Here is a 23832-nt window from a genome sequence, read left to right on the forward strand (position 1 = left end):
ATGCAAGGAGTAGACGTAAAGAAAGTTGGTGAATTCAAGTACCTGGGGTCAACTGTGCAGGAAAATGGGGGCTGCGATAGTCAGGTGAGAAAGAGAGTGCAGGATCAGATTTAGGTTTTCCTGGTTTTAAAACAGGAACAAAATATGGTCAAGATGTGGGCTGCATCATCCACATCTTGACCCCGTGCAAGTATTACAGAGACTGTCAGGGAGACAGTCACCACAGAGACAGTCATGGAGACACTCACAAAGACCTCAACAAAGTCCCAATCTCAGTCTCGCTCTTCTGACTTTATTGTACCATCCCCGTCTCCCCCCTGCATGGATTTCCCTAAAAGTATGCAGAGATTGCTGCCAATGGCTGCACTCTCTTTTTCCAGCCCAAATAATTTGCGACAAGCAGTGTACCCAGTTCATCGAAAATCAACCAACAGACTGAACTGTGTTTGCCCAGGCCTTTCAGCTGGCTACCAATCTTTTTCACCATCTAAAAAATACATGACATCTCCACTCCTTCCCCCTCCCAACCTCATGGAATATACAGAGAGTCTTGTATGATGTGCTGTGGGTCCCTGCATTGGGTGTAGTTTTGAAAACAAGCTGGGACCCAGTATGCCTATGCCATTCTCTATTCCTGTGTTGATAAGAAATAGAAAACATAGAGCATATTTAACCCAGGGGGTAAACCAGTCTAATCTCCTTCCTGTTTCAAAACAACATCAGAGTGCCCAAGCGGATATTACTTCTAGACTTTCTGTAAAGCTACGGTAGCTCTTCTGAACGTTAGATCACTTTCAAACAAGTCATTTTTAATTAATGATCTTATTTGCAAACACAATCTTGATTTTTTGCTTCTAACTGAAACATGACTGGATCAAGCAAAGAGTGCTACCACCCTTATTGAAGCAGCTCCCCCAAATTTTAATTTCATGAGTGCTACCCGACATGGGAAAGGTGGAGGGATCGCAAATATATTCAAAGCCTCTTTTCAATGTAAACAGTCCTCACCTTGGTGAGTTTACATCCTTTGAACACTTATGTGCACTTGTTACATGCTCTCCTAACATATTGTTATTAACTATTTACAGGTCTCCGAGACATTCAGCTAAAGTTTTTCTGGAAGAGTTTGGTGAACTGTTGTCAGTCATTTGCTTAGAGTTTCACTGTCTTATTATAGCTGGGGATTTTAACTTGCATGTAGATAATCCTGAAAACACTTATGCCAGAGAACTACTTGCACTATTTACAACTTCAACCTAGTACAACATGTACAGGGGCCGACCCACTTTTGTGGTCATACCCTTGACCTCATTATTGCAAAGGGTCTTGCTGTTTCTACTACTGTTGTTGACCTGGCCTTATCTGATCATTTCTGTGTTTTCACTGATGTTTCTATGTCCCCTCACATTCAGAACAGCTCAACGACTATGGGTAGGAGAGTTATAAACGACAACACGTGTTCTCTTTGAGCAAGCTCTCTCACGGATCTCAACTAAAATGTCAGACTCTGTAGACGACTTACTGGAAATGTTTAATTTAAATATGACTCAAATTATGGATGATATTGCTCCATTCAAAATCAAAAGAGTCAGTGACAAGCAGAAAGCACCATGGAAGCAATACCCAGCTGTTAAATTTCTAAAGAGAGAATGTAGGAAGACTGAAAGAAAATGGTGCAAATCTAAACTTCACATCCATTATCAAATCCATAAAGAGATGCTTTGTAAATATAATTATGAAATTGGTAAAGCAAGACAGTCTTTCTTCTCCAACATCATCAACAGGAATATGAACAATGCCCGTGTGCTATTTTCAACAGTAGAGAAGCTAACTAATCCCCCACCACAATTAGCACCTGAACTTCTCTCAGTTAATAAATGCAATGAGTTTGCATCCTTCTTCAAAGGTAAAATTGATAAAATATGGCAGAATATTGCTCATAATATATCTCAGTTGCAAATAACTGAAAAGCTGCAATCACCAGTGACACAGACAGACAGACAATTTCAACACAATGTCAGAATTTTGTTTGATTGATTACGAGACTCTTGAAAAAACTGTACAAAATCTCAGTTCCTCAATATCTGAATTGAACATTCTTCCCACCAACTTTTTTTTAAGTCTGTTCTTCACCTCATAATTACAGATGTGTTTCAGATCATAAATACATCCCTAGAGACTGGCATTTTTCCTGTGTCCCTGAAAAAAGCCGTTGTAAAGCCCCTACTTAAAAAGAATAATCTGGATGCTTCAGTATTGAACAACTACAGGCCAATATCAAATCTACCATTCATCGGGAAAATCCTTGGAAAAATTGTCTTCAATCAATTAACTGCCTTCTTGATATCAAACAGCTGCTTTGATAACTTTCAGTCAGGATTTCGTGCCAATCACAGCACTGAAACAGCGCTGATTAAAGTTATAAATTACATACATCTTAATACTGATGCAGGCAAAACATCGGTCCTGGTGTTACTGGACCTCAGTGCAGCTTTTGATACTGCTGATCACAACATACTGCTATATCGACTTGAACATTTGGGTTGGGTTGACTGGTAAAGTTATCAATTGGTTAAAATCATATTTAAAAGATAGAAGCTTCTTTGTTACCATGGGAAATTGTACCTCAACATCAATGTCCTTGACTTGTGGTGTCCCCCAGGAGTTGATCCTTGGACCATTACTATTCAACCTTTATATGCTCCCACTTGGACAAATTATCAAGAACAACTCAATTTTGTATCACTGCTATGCAGATGACACCCAAATTTATTTTGCTCTATCACCTAATGATTATGCCCCCCTTGAATGTCTCTACCAGTGTATCGACCAAATCAACAACTGGATGTCACAAAATTTTCTTCAGCTGAACACAGATAAAACAGAAGTAATTCTATTTGGGAAAAAAGATGAAAGACTCAGGATTACCACTATTCTTGACACAAAGGGGATTAAAACAAAAGATATGGTTAAAAATCTTGGTGTTTTCATTGACAGCGAGCTAAACTTTGACAGTCACATGAAAGCAATCACTAAATCGGCATTTTATCACCTAAAAAACATTTCCAAACTAAGAGGACTTATGTCAAAAAATGATCTGGAAAAACTTATACATGCCTTCATCTCTAGTAGGGTTGATTACTGTAATGGCCTTTTCACAGGCCTGCCAAAAAAGACCATCAAACGACTTCAGGTGATTCAAAATGCAGCGGCTAGGGTTCTCACACGAACAAAAAGAACAGAGCACATTACTCCAATTCTAAGGTCCCTTCACTGGCTTCCAGTAAGCTACAGAATTGACTTTAAAGCATTGCTGCTGGTGTACACTGAGTATCTGTACTTTACTTGAGTATTTTTTTTTTGAAACTTAACTTCACTACATTTGAAAGGGAAATATCGTACTTTTCATTCCACTACATTTCTATCAAGGTCCTCATTACTCGTTACTATGAAGCAGCTTTAAAAGTGGATGTTTTTTTCTTTTGTTTTCTAAAACGTGATTGTTTTTTCCGCAGGTGACACTGAGACAATCTATCAGTAATCACTAGGGTTACGTCACGTCCATAGACTGTATAAAATCAAGTTCAGTGATTTCTCAGCAGCATTATTTGAACACGATCAGTTGATGGCAGAATGGAAGGAGGCGGTTCTTCTGGAGAACATACACCCATGGCTATAGCAAGAACCCATGTTTCAGTTTTCTGAAAGGATTAAAGATTCGTTTTGTTTTAAATGTTTGCCTAAAATGAACCACATCACGGCCTTCAAAAACTCGCCGTCCGACCTGTGGAAGCATATTGAGGTATATAAACGTTTTATTCCAAGAGAAAGCTTGCAACGAAGTTGTCTGTGCTTTTAGAGCGAGCGATAAGACTGCACTAGCTATGCAGTCTGGTTAGTCAAATGACTTTCTATGGATTTGCCCACCAAGTTGCCATAGCCTTGTCCACGGCTAACGTCTACACATAGCTAGTTAATTTGGACACTACTGTTAGTTAGCATGTAAAAACAGAGTTATGCTAACATGAATAACGTTAACTTATCTGAAGTCCTTTCAGAAATATGTTTTAGCATAATCTTGCCAAATAAACAATGTAGAAATCTTTCTTTTCTAGTAGCGTTAGCTACCCAATGTGATTTTGAGCTTGAAAAGAGTTTGCTAGCATGTCAGGTGGAGTTTCACTGACTAGCTAGCTTAACTTGTCTTTAAAACACCATGATGGCGCTGCATGTGTTCATTTTGTGAATTCACATTTCTGTCTCTGGTAACAGCATTAGGTTTTGTAAGTGTTGTGGCAATAATACAATGACAGAAAATGTACTTTTAATACTTAAGTGCTGAAGATCTGGAGATCAGCACTAAGAAGACCAAGGTCATGGCAACAACGAAACAACCTACAGAACCGAAGATCTGCTGCCAGGGGGTCCTGCTGGAACAGGTGTCAACCTTCAAGTACCTGGGTGCCATTATTGACGAAACAGCTGGAAGCAGTCGTGAGGTTTGTGCACGCTTAAGGGCAGCGCGGGCAGCCCTTAGTTCCCTGGAGGTCATCTGGAAGGATAGAGCCTTAAGGATGTCCACCAAGCTGAGGGTGCTGAAAGCCCTGGTCTGGCCCATAGTGACATATGACTGCCAAGCATGGACACTTCACGCTAAGGATACTCAGAAGATCCAAGCCTTCGAGATGAAGTGCTACAGGAAGCTACTGAGGGTCAGCTGGACAGAACATCACACCAACATCTCAGTTCTGGAAGAGATGGGGATGGAAAGAACACTCCTAACCATGGTAAAAAGACGGAAGCTCCAGTACTTTGGACATGTCACCAGAGCCCAGAACATCTTGACCCACATCCTGCAAGGAAAGATCTGTGGCACCAGAAGCAGAGGGAGGCCACGCAGGAGATGGGGAGACGACATCAGGGACTGGACAGGCAGGACACTATCAGACTGTACGCAGAGGGCTAAGGACAGGACAGGATGGAGGAAGCTGGTGCTGGAAGCTACAGTACCATAGTCCCCGACCCTCAAAATGAGGATGGGACAAGGTGAGGTGAATACTTAAGTATTTTTAAAAGCAAGTACTTTAACTTAAGTAAAACTCTGTCTGGACAACTTTCACTTGTATTGAAAGAAAGAACAACTTTATTCATCACACACTTGTGAAGTTTCCTCTCTGCATTTAACCCATCTGAAGCAGTGAACACACACATACATACCCAGAGCAGTGGGCAGCCTTGCTAACAGCGCCCAGGGAGCAGTTGGGAGTTAGGTGCCTCACTCAAGGGCTGAGGCTGTCCCATATTAACCTGTGGGGGAAACTGGAGCAAACCCATGCAGACACAGGGAGAACATGCAAACTCCACACAGAAAGGCCCTCGCCAGCTGCTGGGTTCAAACCCAGAACCTTCTTGCTGTGAGCCGACAGTGTTAACCACTACACCACCATGCCGCCAACATTTGACCAAGTAATGAAGTTGGGGGGCGGCACGGTGGTGTAGTGGTTAGCACTGTCGCCTCACAGCAAGAAAGTCCAGGTTCGAGCCCCGTGGCCGACGAGGGCCTTTCTGTGCGGAGTTTGCATGTTGTCCGCATGGGTTTCCTCCGGGTGCTCCGGTTTCCCCCACAGTCCAAAGACATGCAGGTTAGGTTAACTGGTGACTCTAAATTGACCGTAGGTGTGAGTGTGAATGGTTGTCTGTGTCTATGTGTTGCCCTGTGATGACCTGGTGACTTGTCCAGGGTGTACCCCGCCTTTCACCCGTAGTCAGCTGGGATAGACTCCAGCTTGCCTGCGACCCTATAGAACAGGATAAAGCGGCTAGAGATAATGAGATGAGATGAGATGAGATGAAGTTGGGTATTTTGTCCACTTCCGGATATAACAAAGATTAGATTATTTATTTATTTATTTATTTCGAACATGTATAAAAAAATGTATGTAACTATTTGTACATACAAAAGAAAGAACACGAGAAAGTGACAAAAAATTAATAAATAAAATACATAAGGAGCTCAGACATTACAATACACCGCACATTGTTCGAAAAAGGAGTGGGAAGAAGTACAATACTTTTTTTAATTTCCCACCCCTTTTTAACTACCCCAAAATCCAAACTTCATTAATACACCTAAAAAAAAATACCATATATACACTTCATGAATATCTATATAATTACAAAAATAGATATATATACTACACACCATATATATACACACTTCCTAAACATCTATATAAATATTTAATTACAAAATAAATATATACTACATTCCATATATCTCATCTCATTATCTCTAGCCGCTTTATCCTTCTACAGGGTCGCAGGCAAGCTGGAGCCTATCCCAGCTGACTACGGGCGAAAGGCGGGGTACACCCTGGACAAGTCGCCAGGTCATCACAGGGCTGACACATAGACACAGGCAACCATTCACACTCACACCTACGGTCAATTTAGAGTCACCAGTTAACCTAACCTGCATGTCTTTGGACTGTGGGGGAAACCGGAGCACCCGGAGGAAACCCACGCGGATACGGGGAGAACATGCAAACTCCACACAGAACGGCCCTCGTCGGCTACGGGGCTCGAACCCGGACCTTCTTGCTGTGAGGCGACAGCGCTAACCACTACACCACCATGCCGCCCTATATAAATATATAATTACAAAAATAAATATCTACTACATACCTATCCCTGTAAATATGAATATATAAACTATCCCCATAAATAAATACATACCATATACTAAATTAGTTCTAATATAACAATCAACTCTATTCTATTTATCCCTCATCATCCTCCATTGACATACTTAGATTAGATATAACTTTATTGATCCCTTTGCGCAGGTTCCCTCAGGGAAATTAAGATTCCAGCATCATCATTACAGGATGAATAGAAAGTAGAGAAAAAAACTTCTAGGTAAATTAAAGTATTTACAAATATAAAAAAGAATAAGATATGGAGAAGAGAGGCGGGGGGGGGGGGGAGAAAAAAAAGGGGGCCAGCAGGAGAGATATTGCACTTTATATTGCACGTTGTCCAGTATTGCTTATTATCAGGTCCAGGATCTAAAGTGCAAACTACCCAACGTTTATCTTATTCCCGTGGACGGAGTTAATTAGAGCCACAGATCTCGCGAGAAAAACTAAGTTTGCCACGTTCCTCACGTTTCAACAGTGGGCGGGCTCAAAGGTGAGCAGCCACACGATTCGCTCTCTGTGGAAAATCTGAGCACTGATTGGCTACAAGCGCTCCAAGAGCGCTGTTTGTCCTGTTAGACATTGGACGAAATCTCTAGTGTAAACTTCACGGAAACACACAGTTTAGCTTCTGATTTATTGTGTGGTTTTTTTCAGCACAGGAGTCTGGTGGAAACCTAAATAAGGGTTCAAGTTTAATTTTTAGGTTGTACTGCACGTCGCCATCTCTGTTATGGGTCACAAGAAACTTGCACGCAAACAGCCTACAAAAGGTAACCGTTCCTGTGTGTGCTAGCTTGGACAAGTATGAGAGGATGCTCGGCTAGAGATGTTGGAGTTTTGTGCACTTTTAAATACTATATAAGCGATATTATTTATTTCTCATGTTGATGGTAGGATTTAAAGTCGCTGCTTTGGGGTCAGTGTTCAGGAAATAATAGCAAAGGAGCGTCTTGGGTCGTGCACACCTTCCTCTTTTACATAACACACACACACAATGATGATAAAGCAGGCGGTATGGAACCCATGACCTGTAACTTTTCATTGTACACTTTTTTTTTGTTAGTCCCAGTTTTAAATGCCATGGCATGTTAATGTTTTATAAAAAGTCAGATGAGGGGCCGCTTTTCTTACACACATGCCAACCTTTTCGCAAGAAAGAGGTAGATTTTACTCGCGCACGGTACCGTTGCACAAATTGGCAATTTCAAATTTTGGCGGACAATTGTTTTTAAAGATGTTGCTACTAATTCACTTTAAACAAAGCATAAAACACAACTAAACATAAATAGGAATCAAATAAGTACATTTTATTACACAGATTTGATCATCTGATCTAGTGTAATGCTTTATATGTTGCAGATTTAGCATTTGTCACAAGTTTTTCATCTGGACTCCAGCTGAAACAAGTGGTGTCTTTGGAAATGTTAATTTTGGACGCCAGAATACCACACAATGTATTCCTAATCCCATGGGTGTCTTCATATACACTGGCTTTTGCATGTCCATCTTTCCCCAGCTGACTTCTTTAAGTTGGAAATTTCCAACTTAAATTTCTTTAAGTTGGTCCTTCCGTTTTGCGCTGAAAATTATAAAAGGAAATAATTATACACGATTGCATTCCCTCAGGTGTTTATTTTATAAATCATAGAGTTCAAAATAGCAATAAATATTAAATAAAAAATAGTAAAGTGAAAACATTTTATCAAGGAACGTGTCAGTTCAAAATAGCAATAAATATTAAATAATACTAGCAAAAAAAAATGTCAAAGGAAATTTTAATAAATGTTTGAATTGCAGTAATGTTCACCTTTTCTGGACATGATAGTAGAGATCTATGAGGAAATCTTCTGCATCAAACCCGTTCAGAGCCTTTTATCCTAACAAGAATCTAAGCAATTTTATCACAAACACACCACATGCACACTGCCAACGAAACCGGAAATAGAGAAGTGAGCAAACCATAGACATCCTAATACATAGACGGAGCATCCAATGTAAAGTCTAAAAGCGCTGACGAGACGCGGGGCCGCCATCTTGGAGTGGTGATCCGCTGCACTCAGTGTAATACTAAATGCATTAGATATAAACAGCTTAACGTTTTTCTATCGGCTACAACCACCAATCTGTTGCAAATAAAATGCGGTTTTAACAATCTAAATCCATTATAATGATTCAAATGTGTGTATGTTTTCTTTAAATAGATTAAGAACATATCAAAGGGGAAATTAATCTAGTCAGTGAATTTATAAGAGCCTTTTACATCCTTCAACACAATCTGACCCCCCTTCAGCAAAGCTGATGTATTCAGGTTGAGTGGGGCACTTTTGGCCCTTTTCCACTACCCTTTTTCAGCTCGCTTCAGCTCACTTCAGCCTAACATGGCTCGCGTTTCGACTACCAAAAAAGAGCACGACTCGGCTCGCTTCAGCCCTGCTTAGCCCCTAAAACTCGCACGGTTTTGGAGTAGGGCTAAAGCAAGCCAAACCGAGCCGAGTGAGGCTGGGGGCGTGAGCAGACACTCCCCTGTGCACTGATTGGTGAGGAGGAGTGTCCTCACATGCCCACACACGCCCCGCGAGCACGCTGGGATCTGTAAACACCGCAAACCCGGAAGAAGAAGAATTACGAGAATTTCTGAAGCCTTATGCGCCTCGCCTCATCTATACGCTCTTGCCAGTATCTGTTGGCGTTGTCGGTGACAAGCCACAGCACCAAGACCAGCAACACTAACGACTCCATGTCCTCCATGTTTATTGTTTACTATTCGGGTCGTGAGACTACCGCTTAAAAGATCACTGATGTCACTGTTTGCGCTGCTTAACGACATCACGTGACGTCCACCCACTTTCGCTAACTCCACCCAATGTGTCCACCCACTTCCAGCCAGCACGGTTCAGCGCGGTTGTAGTCGAAATGCAACTCCAACAGCCCCGCTCAGCTCGACTCAGCACGGCACGGCTCAGCCGCGTTTGTAGTGGAAAAGCGGCATTTGTTTGGTATGTAGGACAATGTGTGATGACCATATATTGACCACAAACTTTTTTTTTTTTGTTTGTTTTAAAGCATATCAAAACATTTATTTATAACAAATTAATGTCAAACATAAAAAATATAACAATGTAGTAAATAAATAAACTAGTAAATAAATAAAAAGGTAGTATATGTATAAACATTTAATAACAATATATATATAATATTAGCATACAACATTAAAACATCACTCGTGAAACCACTACCTGATGACGATTTAAGTCTCTTAGCTCCTTCTCAGCTCTGGTAATATACTATTTAAAAAAAACAACAAATAGTACGGTAATGTTAAATCTTACTTGTGAAAAGTAATCCCCCTGCTTCTGTTTGAAACGGTTCGCTCGTTTGAGCAGGAGTACGCTGAGCACCAGCCTGGCAGCTTGTCTCTTGTCTTCTTCAGTCGTGCAGTAATAGATGGTACTTTTTTTTATTATTATTTCCCAAAACATTCAAAATACAAACAAATAGAGCACCATATATATATATATATACAGATCCAAAAACATCAAAATAGTAAAACACACACATAGCAATAAAGTAAAAAATATGAACAAGAAAGGGGTTACTTATCTTTAATCGAGTAAATCAAAGTCATCCAAAAAAGATATAAAATAACCAACATCCTTATTTTCAACTAACAGAGATTTGGCAAAAAGCTTGAGGTCATTCTTCCAGTGTGTAACATAAGGTTTAGTTTTATAAAAAACGACATTTGTGAATAAAGTGTTTACCTAAAAGTAGTAAATTATTAATACCATATTCAGTTTTGTTATTATTTAAAAACACTCCAAATTTAATTTCTTTAATGGATAAAGGGGCAAACTGAATCCCCCTAGACTAATAGACGGTACCTTGATATCTCGTGCTTTCTCACCACTCCAAGATGGCGACCGTATTTCTCGCGTCAGAACAGCCAACTCTCCGTCTATATATTAGGATGTCTATGGAGCAAACGGCACCGAACGAATAATTGGTTGGTCTTGCGCATTTCCGGTATTCGTGATGCCAAAATAACGCACGAACCACCGGCAAAGCATGTTCAGAACTTGGTGTGGGATTTTTTTTCTGAGAAATCTAAAAAACGTTGACATTATGTACAAAAGCGGTAGGCGTTGACAGAAGTTAAAAACCGGTAGTTTACTGCACAAATCGGTAGTGTTGGTGTGTCAGCTTTCCCCCCAACACACCCTACTGCTGTCCAGCTTCCATAATAACACTGGGGAACACAATTTTTGTTGAGTTAGGTCTGACAGCTGTTTTTAACTCATTTTTGGGTGCGGAATCCAAAACTGATCTCAGTTTTTCTCTATCACGTCAAGTTTTTGAACTATAGGATCCCCGTTTTCTTAAAAAAAATATGAAAAATACTGTACTTAACAGATATGTGCTTGTTTTATAAAAATTTACAAGTATTGACATACAATGAAATATGAAAGAAACAGGCATGACTGCAATGTTTATTTAACACTGTTTTTACAAAGGATATGGCTACTGTAATTATAATTGTGTGCATGAAGAAGAAACCTTTATTCGTCACATGCACACTTCAAGCACAGTGAAATTCATCCTCTGCATTTAACCCATCTGAAGCAGTGAACACGCGCACACTCAGAGCAGTGGGCAGCCACACCAGAGCACCCGGGGAGCAGTCAGGGGTCAGGTGCCTTGCTCAAGGGCACCTCAGCCCAAGGCCGCCCCGGGTTTACCTAACTACATGTCTTTGGATTGTGGAGGAAACCCACGCAGACACAGGGAGAACATGCAAACTCCACACAGAAAGGCCCTCGCCGGCCGCTAGGTTCGAACCCGGACCTTTTTGCTGTGAGGCGACCGTGCTAACCACTACACCACCATGCCGCCTGTGCGAGTAGTTAAGGTAAAAATTTACGTTTATAGCTCTTTCTGGAGTGTTCAACTTGAGGACTATCGCGTTTGATGCTCCAACAATAGTCAGCCATCATCTATACATCCCATCTACCCTGATAACGTTCTTCCATAACCTTCAAATAGTCTTACTACAGTGGTATTTTGCTTATCTGGAGGGTAAGCTGTGGAGAAAAAACTTGACGTGCTAGAAAAAAACTGACTGCAATTTTGGAATCAGCATGCCAATTTTAATCAACATAAAAATCTAACTCAACAGAAATTTTTTTTTTTTTCAAATTGTTCCCCAGTGTAAGTAATGAAGACCCCTATACCAGAGACAGGGTGCCTTTGTTCTCCACATCAGGTTTTCCTGGGGCTTGTATTTTTCATGGAATGTTGGCGAGATTATATTTAACTTTACAAGAAACAAAAAGTCATGCGCACATTCAAAGCTTATGACATCACTGATTTTTTTTGCACTGCTCTTTTTAAATTTATATACAGTGGTGCTTGAAAGGTTGTGACCCCTTTAGAATTTTCTATATGGGTCAGTCCATGAAATGATGTTACTTTTCATTGGTCTGGGTTTACATAATCATTTCATCTTTAATTTCCATGATTTAAAGAAATATTTAGCAGATTATCCATAAATATTGTTTGAAGAAATAAAATAAATAAAAAAATGAAGTTTTCTTTTGAAATAAAGAAATGTGAAACATTTTCTTCCCCTGTGACTGGACACGGATGACACGTTTTTTGTGACATGGAATATTTGCTGACTTTGAGCTTAAATAAACCATTATTTTCTGAGAATTTCAATAAAATTAGTTTCATGGTACTTGCAATTTAGTTTTACACTCACATAATAAAGTTAAGAAGGTTCTATAAACTATTTAGCTTCGAATTCATCCACTAAAAATAGGTTGTGAGTGTAACATTGTGATGTCCTACTGTGTTACGTTAGAAACCAGGCTTATAAAAAATGATAAAACGAGTTGAAATCATGATTGATGTTTTTAATATAAAGAAGAATATACTATAAAACGATGTAGGTAGAAAGAAATTTAAACAAACGGCAATAAAATAAATTATCGATGTTTTTTTCTCACATCCTAACTTGGCGTCCACTCACTTCCTGGTTCGTTCACAACCTGCGAGACCTATTTACTCAATCTAGGTCAGCTGAACTGACGCGAGAGAACTTCTCGCGGGATCTCACACACCACAACACGTGCTCTAGAGAAGTGCAGATATAAGTGTGACTAAGTAAAGTAATGAATTCAATAATCTCATTTACCCCATATAGGATGAAACTGTTTCCTGTTAATGACTGTTATTGTTCAAATCTTAGAGATTTTATGAAGTTTGTGAAATACTGGTATTTCATATTTTCAGTGTTTATGATGTTGAACTAATATTTCTAATGAATTCTTATTCAGTGTTAATGTTTAAAGTAAGCAAATAAAAGCAAAAAATTGATTTTATCAATATTTTTCCTTTATTTTTAAAAGCTTGTTCGTGTCCTTGTTACATTAGCAACCGGGTAAATATTTATGGATTTTATCATACATTGTAGAGCAGGAGTTATCTTAACAACTATGTTATATTTTCTTATATGGTCAATGCTTCATGGAAATAAAAGTTGTTTTCAGTTGTAAATTGTTTTAAGTGACTCCCTCTATGTCACATTTTGGTAACCCCATTTCATGGACTGACCCATATATTTCTGCATAAATGACCTAAAACAAGATCAGATTTTCACACAAGTCTTAAAAGTAGATAAAGAAAACCCAATGAGACAAAAATATTATACTTGGTCATTTTATTTAGTGAGAAAAATGATCCAATATTACATATCTGTGAGTGCCAAAAGTATGTGAACCTTTGCTTTCAGTATCTGGTGTGACCCCCTCGTGCAGCAATAACTGCAACTAAACGTTTGCGGTAACTGTTGATCAGTCCTGCACACCAGCTTGGAGGAATTTTAGCCCGTTCCTCCGTACAGAACAGCTTCAACTCTGGGATGTTGGTGGGTTTCCTCACATGAACTGCTCGCTTCAGGTCCTTCCACAACATTTCGATTGGATTAAGGTCAGGACTTTGACTTGGCCATTCCAAAACATTCACTTTATTCTTCTTTAACCATTCTTTGGTAGAACGACTTGTGTGCTTAGGGTCGTTGTTTTTGCTGCATGACCCACCTTCTCTTGAGATTCAGTTCATGGACAGATGTCCTGACATTTTCCTTTAGAATTCGCTGGTATAATTCAGAATTCATTGTTCCATCAATGATGGCAAGCCGTCCTGGCCCAGATGCAGCAAAACAGGCCCAAACCATGATACTACCACCACCATGTTTCACAGATGGGATAAGGTTCTTATGCTGGAATGCAGCTTTTTCCTTTCTCCAAACATAACGCTTCCCATTTAAACCAAAAAGTTCTATTTTGGTCTCATCCGTCCACAAAACATTTTTCCAATAGCCTCCTGGCTTGTTCACATGATCTTTAGTAAACTGCAGATGAGCAGCAATGTTCTTTTTGGAGAGCAGTGGCTTTCTCCTTGCAACCCTGCCATGCACGCCGTTGTTGTTCAGTGGACTCATGAACATTTAGTCAATGTGAGTGAGGCCTTCAGTTGCTTAGAAGTTACCCTGGGGTCCTTTGTGACCTTGCCGACTATTGCACACCTGGCTCTTGGAGTGATCTTTGTTGGTCAGCCGCTCCTGGGGAGGGTAACAATGGTCTTGAATTTCCTCCATTTGTACACAATCTGTCTGACTGTGGATTGGTGGAGTCCAAACTCTTTAGAGATGGTTCTGTAACCTTTTCCAGCCTGATGAGCATCAACAACGCTTTTTCTGAGGTCCTCAGAAATCTCCTTTGTTCGTGCCATGATACACTTCCACAAACATGTGTTGTGAAGATCAGACTTTGATAGATCCCTGTTCTTTAAATAAAACAGGGTGCCCACTCACACCTGATTGTCATCCCATTGATTGAAAACACCTGACTCTAATTTCACCTTCAAATTAACTGTTACTCCTAGGAGGTTCACATACTTTTGCCACTCACAGATATGTAATATTGGATCATTTTCCTCAATAAATAAATGAGCAAGTATAATATTTTTGTCTCATTTGTTTAACTGGGTTCTCTTTATCTACTTTTAGGACTTGTGTGAAAATCTGATGTTTTAGGTTATATAGAAAATTCTAAAGGGTTCACAAATTTTCAAGCACCACTGTAGCTAGTTCACTTGTTTCTTATTCAGTCTCATCATCAATCAACACCTATAATATATCAGGAAACTGAAGCATGTGCCAGTTGACAGATCACTAATAAAATTTCAGTTTAATAAAGTATATAATCTCACTCATCTCTTTCCTTTAGGACTGCAAAAACATTCTAAGCTACAATATTATTACATTACACCATTCGAAATCCCACAGGACAACCCATTTCACAAAACTATGATCATAGAAATATGCCTTCCAAGTTTCTGTCTCACACACCATTTTCTCCGAGGCTTCCAGGCTCAGTTGACTGCAGCAGCTCATTCGTGGTGTCTGGACAACACATTTGTTGACATATTAATATTGCATAGCAAAAAAAAAAAAAGCCAAACACAACACACTATTATCCCTATACATGACTAATATGCCGAAGGCTGGCTATGGTATGGTCAGCTGGCTGGTTCTGCGTAGGCTACATGTAGCATTCAAACACATGATTAAATTATGTCAGGGTAACTATTGGTGTTTACATGAACACAGATTGTTGTTGCTGTTAACTTAGTCAGAGCAAATAGAGCATCACTGTAGCATCATTAACCCACTCGAACTTTTGAGCTCGTCTGGCACACTAATTCTACAGACGCTATGCTGCAAAGTCAACATAACCAGGCTACACGGAGTGGTTTTTGTACATCAACAGGCTACATTGACGGTCTGTATATGACAGATACTGTACACACACCCGGAGTCGATGACTGACTGTTTTCATCTTGGAGAAATCCAACAATAGCAGATCCATTTTTAACTTGTCTTCTGACCAGTTCTGAACGTTGTTCTGTTGGTGGTTACCAAAACTTTGTATTCCCCCCCCCAAATATAACTGCTTCCCCCGTGTTCCCCACTCTGTCTTTGGGCACCACAAGTCAAGTTCCGATCTGTTTCAGTCAGTTGTTTTCTATTAATTCTTTACTTCTTTGAGGGCAAAAATACCCAGGGCAGGGCTCACACTACCTGGGGCTATAGCCCTGAGTGATGGGGCCTAACACCACTGCTCCACACCACGTCACTTTCTTGATTCTGTTCAAATGCCTTAGTAGAGCTAATATCAAATTAACACTACATTTAAAGGTCTGATGACATGAACATGACTCTATGCAATTTCTTAAACTATACAACATGGCAAACATGTTAGATTTCTGTTATAATTACGTGAAAAGAAGCTGTTATTACGCAAATATCCAACTTTTAATTGCACAGCGCAAGAAAACTGGGTCCGTGGCTCGCGGCCATGTTGTGACGTCAGCGGAAGAACACGCTGCGGTTCACTGGCTGTTCTACTCTGGTTCTACTCAATGGAAATGGCGCATGAAAACGCCGGTGAACTCTCTAGTGCTAGCTCTTCCTCTTCTGGGAGTCTAGAATTGTGTTGATCTCTTCCGAATAGAATCTATGGTAGCCTACCCTCTTTACCCTTTGCCTCTCGTTGCTAGGCGGCAGTTACATGAAAGCCGCAAGCTTTCACAAGCAAATACATGACTGATATCACGCCGACTTTATGATTACATTTATGATTATCATGTAGAATCTATAGCTCTACGTACCTTTATCTTATGTCGTTTCACAACACATGTTCTGACAGGAGGACTGTCTTTGGATCCGGCATAACTACGAGTAGACCCCCTCCGGAATACTGGCAGTGTTGCCAGATTGGGAGGTTTCCCAATCTGGCAACCCACCAAAGTTTCAAGTGCATTTTGGTGGGTTTTGAACATATTTTGGGCTGGAAAACTTCAGCAGTATCTGGCAACAGATACTGCTGACGTTTTCTAGCCCAAAATATGTTCAAAATGCACTTGAAACCGCCAGCTGGGCGGGAAACCTCCCAATATGGCAACACTTTGTAGGCACTGCTGATGGTAGTAACACACGTTTGTGCTGAACTGAACACCCAAGAGATTCTTTTAAGCTGGGAAGGGTGTCAAAACAATCCAAATCGAAGTGTTCAGAGCACAGGACGGGTGTTGGTGAGGGCTCCCACTTGTCACGAGTGCGCCTGACTTGCTTCACCCACTTCGCATGCAGCTCAGGATCTCTGGGAAACTTGAATAAACTTACCCCATCCTTGTGGGTTTTGGAGCAAAAGCCGGCAACACAACGCGAAGGCATAATAACTAATATATATTGTATAATAATGTCTAATAAAAATGCTAATAATGATAAACTGAACACCTGTCGCATCAACAACAAACTAGTAAGTTAGGAGAAAGGTTCTTTCGCTGACGTCATATAGCTCCTCCTCCTCCTTCGTCTCCTGGGTGCTGCAGCCCTGTCAAATTTGCCCAAATAGCCGCGTTTTTTATCATAACTTGTAAAATAGGCGCCTTTGTGAATTAACATATGGATCATCGGGAATTACTTTTTATATTATAGAACATCGCCAAAGATGTCAAAAACGTGTCATCAGCACTTTAATATCTGGCATTTGTTTATAGAATTGTTGGCCCCATAAACCAAGACAATAGTTGAGTAGTCATTTTATTTTTTTTTAACAGATCACAATCCATCTTTTCAGAAATCATATGCGGATTTTGCGTAGTTAAATACAGTCCCCCTCTGAAAGCTTTGGAACAGCGAGGCCAGTTCTTTTGTTTTTGCTATACACTTCAGTATCCGCTTCAGGAGGTAACATGCATGCTCAGTCAGGTTAAAGTCTGGTGATTGACTCGGCCAGTCTAAAACCTTCTACTTTTCCTCCTTATGCCTCGGTCACAACCGGCCGTACGTGCTCCTATGGCCGGTCTACGTGCAAGAAACGCACGGAGGGCGCGCGTGTGACGTGCTGATTTTCGAGCCGTAGACTGGCCGCAGACCGGCCGCAGAGGTTCTTTGTCATGTCAAACAAACTCTACGGGCGCTTACGTTTTTTTCAGGTTGCAAGACAAACTTGCGGCCAACGTGCGTCTTTCTCCACAAACAAAAAAAACGCAGCGATTTGGGAAACGCCAAAAATCGCACGGCCAAAAAAATCGTGCGTCCGGTTGTGACCTAGGCTTTAGGGAATCCTTTGTTGAGTTGGCTGTGTGTTTTGGGTCGTTGTCCTGCTGCATGATGAAGTTCCTCCCAATAAGACTGGGTGCATTTCTCTGTAAATTGGCAGACAGAAGGCTTCTGTATTCATTCTGCTGCTACCATCATGAGTTACAGCCATAAGATTAGGGAGTTCATTACAGTAGCAGTCTCGCAAGCCGTAACACTCCCTTCACTAGGCATATCGGGTGAAAATTCAATCCAAATTGCTTGAAACTGCCCTCATTGAATTTAGAATTGAATGCTAAACATACTTTTTACAGAATTGTTTAGCCCTTCTTGAGATATTACAAAATCAAAGATGGGGGGGATTTTTAGAAAACTGATGTTATCCGAATACATATTGCATGGTCCAAAATGGGCCTAATTAACAAGTGAGCTCACTTGTTTTTTTTTTTTTATTAACTTGATATTTACATGGAAATTGGCAGGCACAGATAGTTGTATACTAAATACAAAAAGTTTGAAAAATTAGTAAAGACAAATTATGCAAATTATCATTTAATTAGTATTAGTTATGCTAATTAGGTGAAATATGGTTAAATTGGGACACGCTTCAAAGTTTCATCAGATGGCTTTGTGCAATAAAAAGTTGATCTTAACTCCTTTATACATCACAAAGGAGAAATCAGTGTTAATAAAATGCATGAATAAGCATTGAATGTCATTCACATCGACCATTCGCTATCAAAATAAAAGAATTACTGAGGCCATCCTTAAAAAAAAATCTGTTTCCTGTCCACCGGGTGGGCAAAAAAAATTTCAGTTGGGAGGGAGGGATTTTTATTTTTATTTTTTTATTATATATGGATGGATAAGAAATCGCAATGCTGTTTGCTTTTTCTTTCAGTACTTTTTTTTTATTACAAAAGCAGACACATTTAATAAAATATGACAGTTAAATCAACTGAAACTTGTACAAAAACTTTAAGTTAGCATTTTTAAATGCTGACTGCAACATTTGCAAAACTTTTATAAAGGTACTTAAAATGTCCGACACACGGACTTTTTTTGTAGTTCTAAATCGACCGTTAGGCCTAGTTCGGATGAAATTACACTATTAAAATGATCACTGAATGATTTGTTTTTCTGAATCTTTACTATTTTGTTGTTCACTAGAATACCATTTTGCGATTTCACACTTCAGCAAATGTTTGAAAACTCCGGATCTCCTTCCTTCATGGTGGCTGCCATTTTTTTGTGCCGCACGGTGCATGCGCAGAGCTGATTCGACAGGGCTTTCCACAAGCGCCGGCTGCCGGCCACACAATTAAGTCCAGCCGGCTACTTTAATGACTATTTTTGTAGCCCACAGGCTCTAAATATTAATTTTCGATTTTAATAAAATTAAATGTTTATCTAACGGACTGACAATGTCAAACTGAACTGTTGATCAAGGGAGAGTAACTCATCCGCGCCCCGACATGCGGTGTGAATGTGTCATGCACCGAAAATAAGAGATTTACAAGCCAGGAATGCCTCATGATGCAATACACAAGAAAAGAGAGAAGATTTACTGCCATTTTACTTTGTATTTGAGTAAAGTGAATAAATAAATGGTCTGTGGAAAATACATTTAACCCTGGGAACTGCGTGCACAGGAGTTTATTTTGTGTTTCCTCCCCTGGCTACTTATTTTGTCATGGCTGGCTAGTATGAGCCTTAGTGGAAAGCCCTGGGAATGCGGAAATGTCAAGTTCGATTTTAGATTTACGAACCCGAAAAAAATGTCGAAAAACCGGCGTTAAAAAAAAAAATTCACCCGCACAAACGGCACTCACCCGGCCGGTGGACCGGAAACAGAACATTTTTTAATAATGGCCTAATACCCACTGTGCTCTGTAAGCCTTTGTATTTCTACATTGGGCCTACCATATAATGTTTATGTGAAAAAATATAAATTGATTAATATTTACAGGGCGGCACGGTGGTGTAGTGGTTAGCGCTGTCGCCTCACAGCAAGAAGGTCCTGGGTTTGAGCCCCGGGGCCGGCGAGGGCCTTTCTGTGTGGAGTTTGCATGTTCTCCCCGTGTCCACGTGGGTTTCCTCCGGGTGCTCCGGTTTCCCCCACAGTCCAAAGACATGCAGGTTAGGTTAACTGGTGACTCTAAATTGACTGTAGGTGTGAATGTGAGTGTGAATGGTTGTCTGTGTCTATGTGTCAGCCCTGTGATGACCTGGTGACTTGTCCAGGGTGTACCCCGCCTTTCGCCCGTAGTCAGCTGGGATAGGCTCCAGCTTGCCTGCGACCCTGTAGAAGGTTAAAGCGGCTACAGATAATGAGATGAATGAATGAATGAATGAATAATATTTACAGCCTTCAAGGCTAACCTCAAAAAAAAAAAACTGATCCACATCCAGTTAAATTCCATTTAATTGAACTGAAACTGACACTCGTGTTTCTGACTTCCAATTTTTTTTTAATTATTCCAACCACTAAGATCGCAATATTTTTCATCAAACTACAGTTGTATTCTAAAATAGTTTTAAGTGAATCCGTTTGATTAAAAAAAAAAAAAAAGTCAGTAAAGCTGTGAAAACTCTCTTCAGAGTCTCCCATGAAACATCAAAACTAGCTGATGAAAGTTTTGCTGAATACTTCATCAGAAACAGTGAGAACTAGAGAACATCCCTATAGGGGTTATCTGACTAATACGTGCAAGTAATCCAGTCGGAAACCGATCAGAAGAGAGCCTGACCGCTTTCCCATGACTCAGAAAGCACCGGCAGTTTCCCCAATGTCACACGAGCAGAGAGCGTACTCTGTTGCACCAACTTCAACCTGCCGTTACTCCCAAAGTACCAAATGAGAATTTCTCCTTTCTAAAGAAATTTATATGCTAGAAAATAGTCAGGGAGTTAAGCAGTGACCAGATTTGGAAATTTAGGAGTGTCTGCATACACAATTTTCACAGCACGGCCAGCGAGGGTCTGATATGCCTACCTTCATCATGCTTGAGCGAGGAGCTCGTATGTTGTGGCTCATGAGCCGATCCTTCCTTTCGCCACACTCAGGCTATCGCTTTGGTAGAGGTTCCTCTTGGTTCCAGAACGTTTGTGGCTCATCTCTGTATTTCTTTGAATTTCAGTCTGACCTTCTGATTCTTGTTGCTGGGCATCTTGTGCTATGGCCTTTATGTTTCTGCTCTCAAAGTCATCTTTGAACAGTGGATTGTGATACCATCACCTCTGCCCTGTGGAGGTTGTTGGTGATGTTGACGGTTTTTGGGGTTTTCCTCACAGCTCTCACAATGTTTCATCAGCTGCTGTTTTTCTTGGCTGACCTGTTCCATGTCTGGTTGTTCAAGTCAAGTCAACTTGATTGTCAAATATGCTATACATGCTCGACATACAGCACAGATGAAATTTCAGTCCTCTCTGACCCACGGTGCAAACAGGCAATGCAATAAATAAAAATAGAATAACTGAAATAAACAGTATAAACACTGAGTCAAGGGCACTTGAGGTATAGCAGGTAAACATGAAATAAGCAGTATAAACTAATAGCTGTTAAGGTGAGGTAGTGCGGAATAGTACAAATGAGTGCGGTAAAGTGAAATGTGCAGTTCCTGAGTTCAGTGTGCGAATGAATGTCGAGAGTATGTGTGTGTTTGGGGGGGGGGGGGACTGTGAGGGTGACATGATGTCAGATGCTGCAGGGGGGTGTGCGGGCAGAATCTGTGGCAGGGGGCAGAGGGGGGAGGAGGGGCAGAACAGGGAGGGAGTTGAGCCTCCTGACCGCCTGGTGAAAGAAACTGTCCTTGAGCCTGCTGGTTTTGGCCCGGAGACTCCGCAGTCTCCTCCCCGACGGCAGCAGACTGAAGAGGCTGTGAGACGGGTGGGTGGGGTCACCTGCAATCCTGATGGCTTTGCGGGTGAGGCGGGAGTTATAAATATCCATTAGAGAAGGGAGAGAGACACCAATGATCCTCTCAGCTGCTCTCACGATGCGCTGCAGAGACTTGCAGCAGGACACGGTGCAGGCGCCGTACCACACGGTGATGCAGCTGGTCAGGATGTTCTCGATGGTGCCTCTGTAGAAAGTGTGCATGATGGAGGCCGGGGCTCTTGCTCTCCTCAGTTTGTGGAGGAAGTACAGACGCTGTTGGGCTTTTTTGGCCAGTGATGCGGTGGTGTTGCTCCAGGACAGGTCTTCAGAGATGTGCACACCCAGAAACTTGGTGCTGCTCACTAGGGGTGTGCAAAAATATCGATACGGCGATATATCGCGATACTTTGTCTTCCGATTCAATATCGATACTCAAAATTTGAATATCGATATTTTTTCAAATAATAAATCATGTTTCAGACGGGTTGTAAATCCAGTACGACTTCCGCACCTCCGCTCCACGAGGTGTCGCTCCCTCACTGCAAGGCACTCTTCATCTTCTCTTTTTTCCCCGGTGGTTGCAGTGAGGAAAAAAAAACAAGCAAGCATGGCTGTTAACGTAAACCTAGAGACGCCGCTGAACTTTAAGGCAGATGTTTGGAGGCACTTTGGATTCCAAAGGAAAGGAGAAAAAAAACAGTGAGCCGGACAAAGAGTACGCACTCTGCAGAACCTGTTTCGCTCCAATTAGATATTCAGGTAACACAACAAACTTGCGAACTTACTTAGCACGACACCACCCCGACATATTAGCTCAGCCGGAGCCGCCGAAACCCGACCCGAAGCAAACTACACTGGACAGCGCCAAAGTCCTCCCGTCTACTTCAGTGATGTGACTTACTGTAACTGTGAACTTAATTTTGTCATTTAAGGCCAAAGGCAAGAAGCTGCACTTTATTTTGCGTTTTCAATTTTAGTGTGTGTGAGACACTGCATTTTATTTTGAGTATTTACTCTAAGGGCCCGTTTACACGAGGACGCTGTCGGGTAAAAACGACTAAATATTTTATCAGAAGTGCCTTTCGTTTACACGAGGACGGCGTTTCCGAGGCTGAAAAACGGATAAAATTGAAAACGCCTTCCAGAGTGGATAAGTTAAAAACGGCCCCCGTTGCATATCCGTCTAAACTACCCAATACGCGAAACTCTGCTCGGATCTGCTCGCGTCGGGTACGCGTTTACGTCATACATATGTCATATACTGCACATGCCAGCCCGGGAAGTAAGAAAGTAAGTAAAAAAGTAAGAGCATGTCTGATTACATCGATCCAACGGACCTTCAAGCTGCTCTGTGTTTTAATGCAGTAGATGTGTTTTCCTGCTCACCCGCCCGGCTCGAGCTCCTCAGTTTGGTGTCGCCAAGTTACACACACACGCACGCGCGCATACGCGCGTGCCGCCTATTCAAGCCGCTCGTGAAACCATTTTTTTTAAAATAAATTTTCATACATACTCAGTATTAATTTAATATGTATATGTGATAATTATATGTGATTAATGTATAATTAGTATTTACCCGCCATCATGTCATCATTCATATGGACCGCAATGGAAATAAGTTTTAAACTTTCTTGCGTTATCCATGTACAACTAGTGTATATTTTCCATATTGTATTTATTATATCATGTATATACATTGGTTTACTAAATAAACAAAAAAAATAAAAAATAAAAATAAACCCGAGACTGAAAACAAAACTAGCAGCCGAACGGATTTATTTTGCTGAGATGGACACTGCCTTTTCTCTTCTTCACCGAAACAAGAGTGAGTGTTACTTAATAAAGGCAGATTAAAAGAGTTTCGGTTTGCTCCTGCTCCTCCCTCGAGCACTACAGTACCTCAGCCGGACCGGTGTTCTGTAAAGTTATCCTAGCAAGTTCGCATACAGACCTTTTTATTATTCAAAAGACTCGACCAATACGCACAAAACATAAAAATCGGCAAATGCGTGAAATTCTCACCGATTTTCTATCAGCCCAGCTGATCGGTGGGACAAAACTACTGTTGAATTTTCCTACCCTCC

At 40.8% G+C, this 23832-nt stretch overlaps 1 protein-coding gene and 1 long non-coding RNA gene across 10 annotated transcripts in view; one reads left to right on the forward strand and one right to left on the reverse strand.

Moving 5' to 3' along the window:
* The first annotated feature begins 7292 nt into the window (after window positions 1–7292).
* The window catches only part of unm_hu7910 (un-named hu7910), an 87075-nt gene continuing 70535 nt past the window's right edge, over window positions 7293–23832 (forward strand). For all 9 annotated transcript variants that reach the window (XM_060933132.1, XM_060933148.1, XM_060933169.1 and 6 more), the window contains exon 1: window positions 7293–7471. Coding sequence is in view for 1 of the 9 variants with exons in the window: in XM_060933140.1 (XP_060789123.1) it covers window positions 7432–7471 (40 nt within the window). In the remaining 8 variants the exon portion in view is untranslated. The remainder of the gene's footprint in view (window positions 7472–23832) is intronic.
* LOC132887793 (uncharacterized) lies at window positions 7988–8625 on the reverse strand. Its single transcript, XR_009654873.1, has 2 exons — window positions 8509–8625; window positions 7988–8280 (listed from the first exon to the last, which is right to left on the reverse strand). It is a non-coding gene; the product is annotated as an uncharacterized LOC132887793 (long non-coding RNA).

This window comes from Neoarius graeffei, chromosome 1, assembly GCF_027579695.1.
Source record: "Neoarius graeffei isolate fNeoGra1 chromosome 1, fNeoGra1.pri, whole genome shotgun sequence".
Classification (NCBI taxonomy): Eukaryota; Metazoa; Chordata; class Actinopteri; order Siluriformes; family Ariidae; genus Neoarius; species Neoarius graeffei.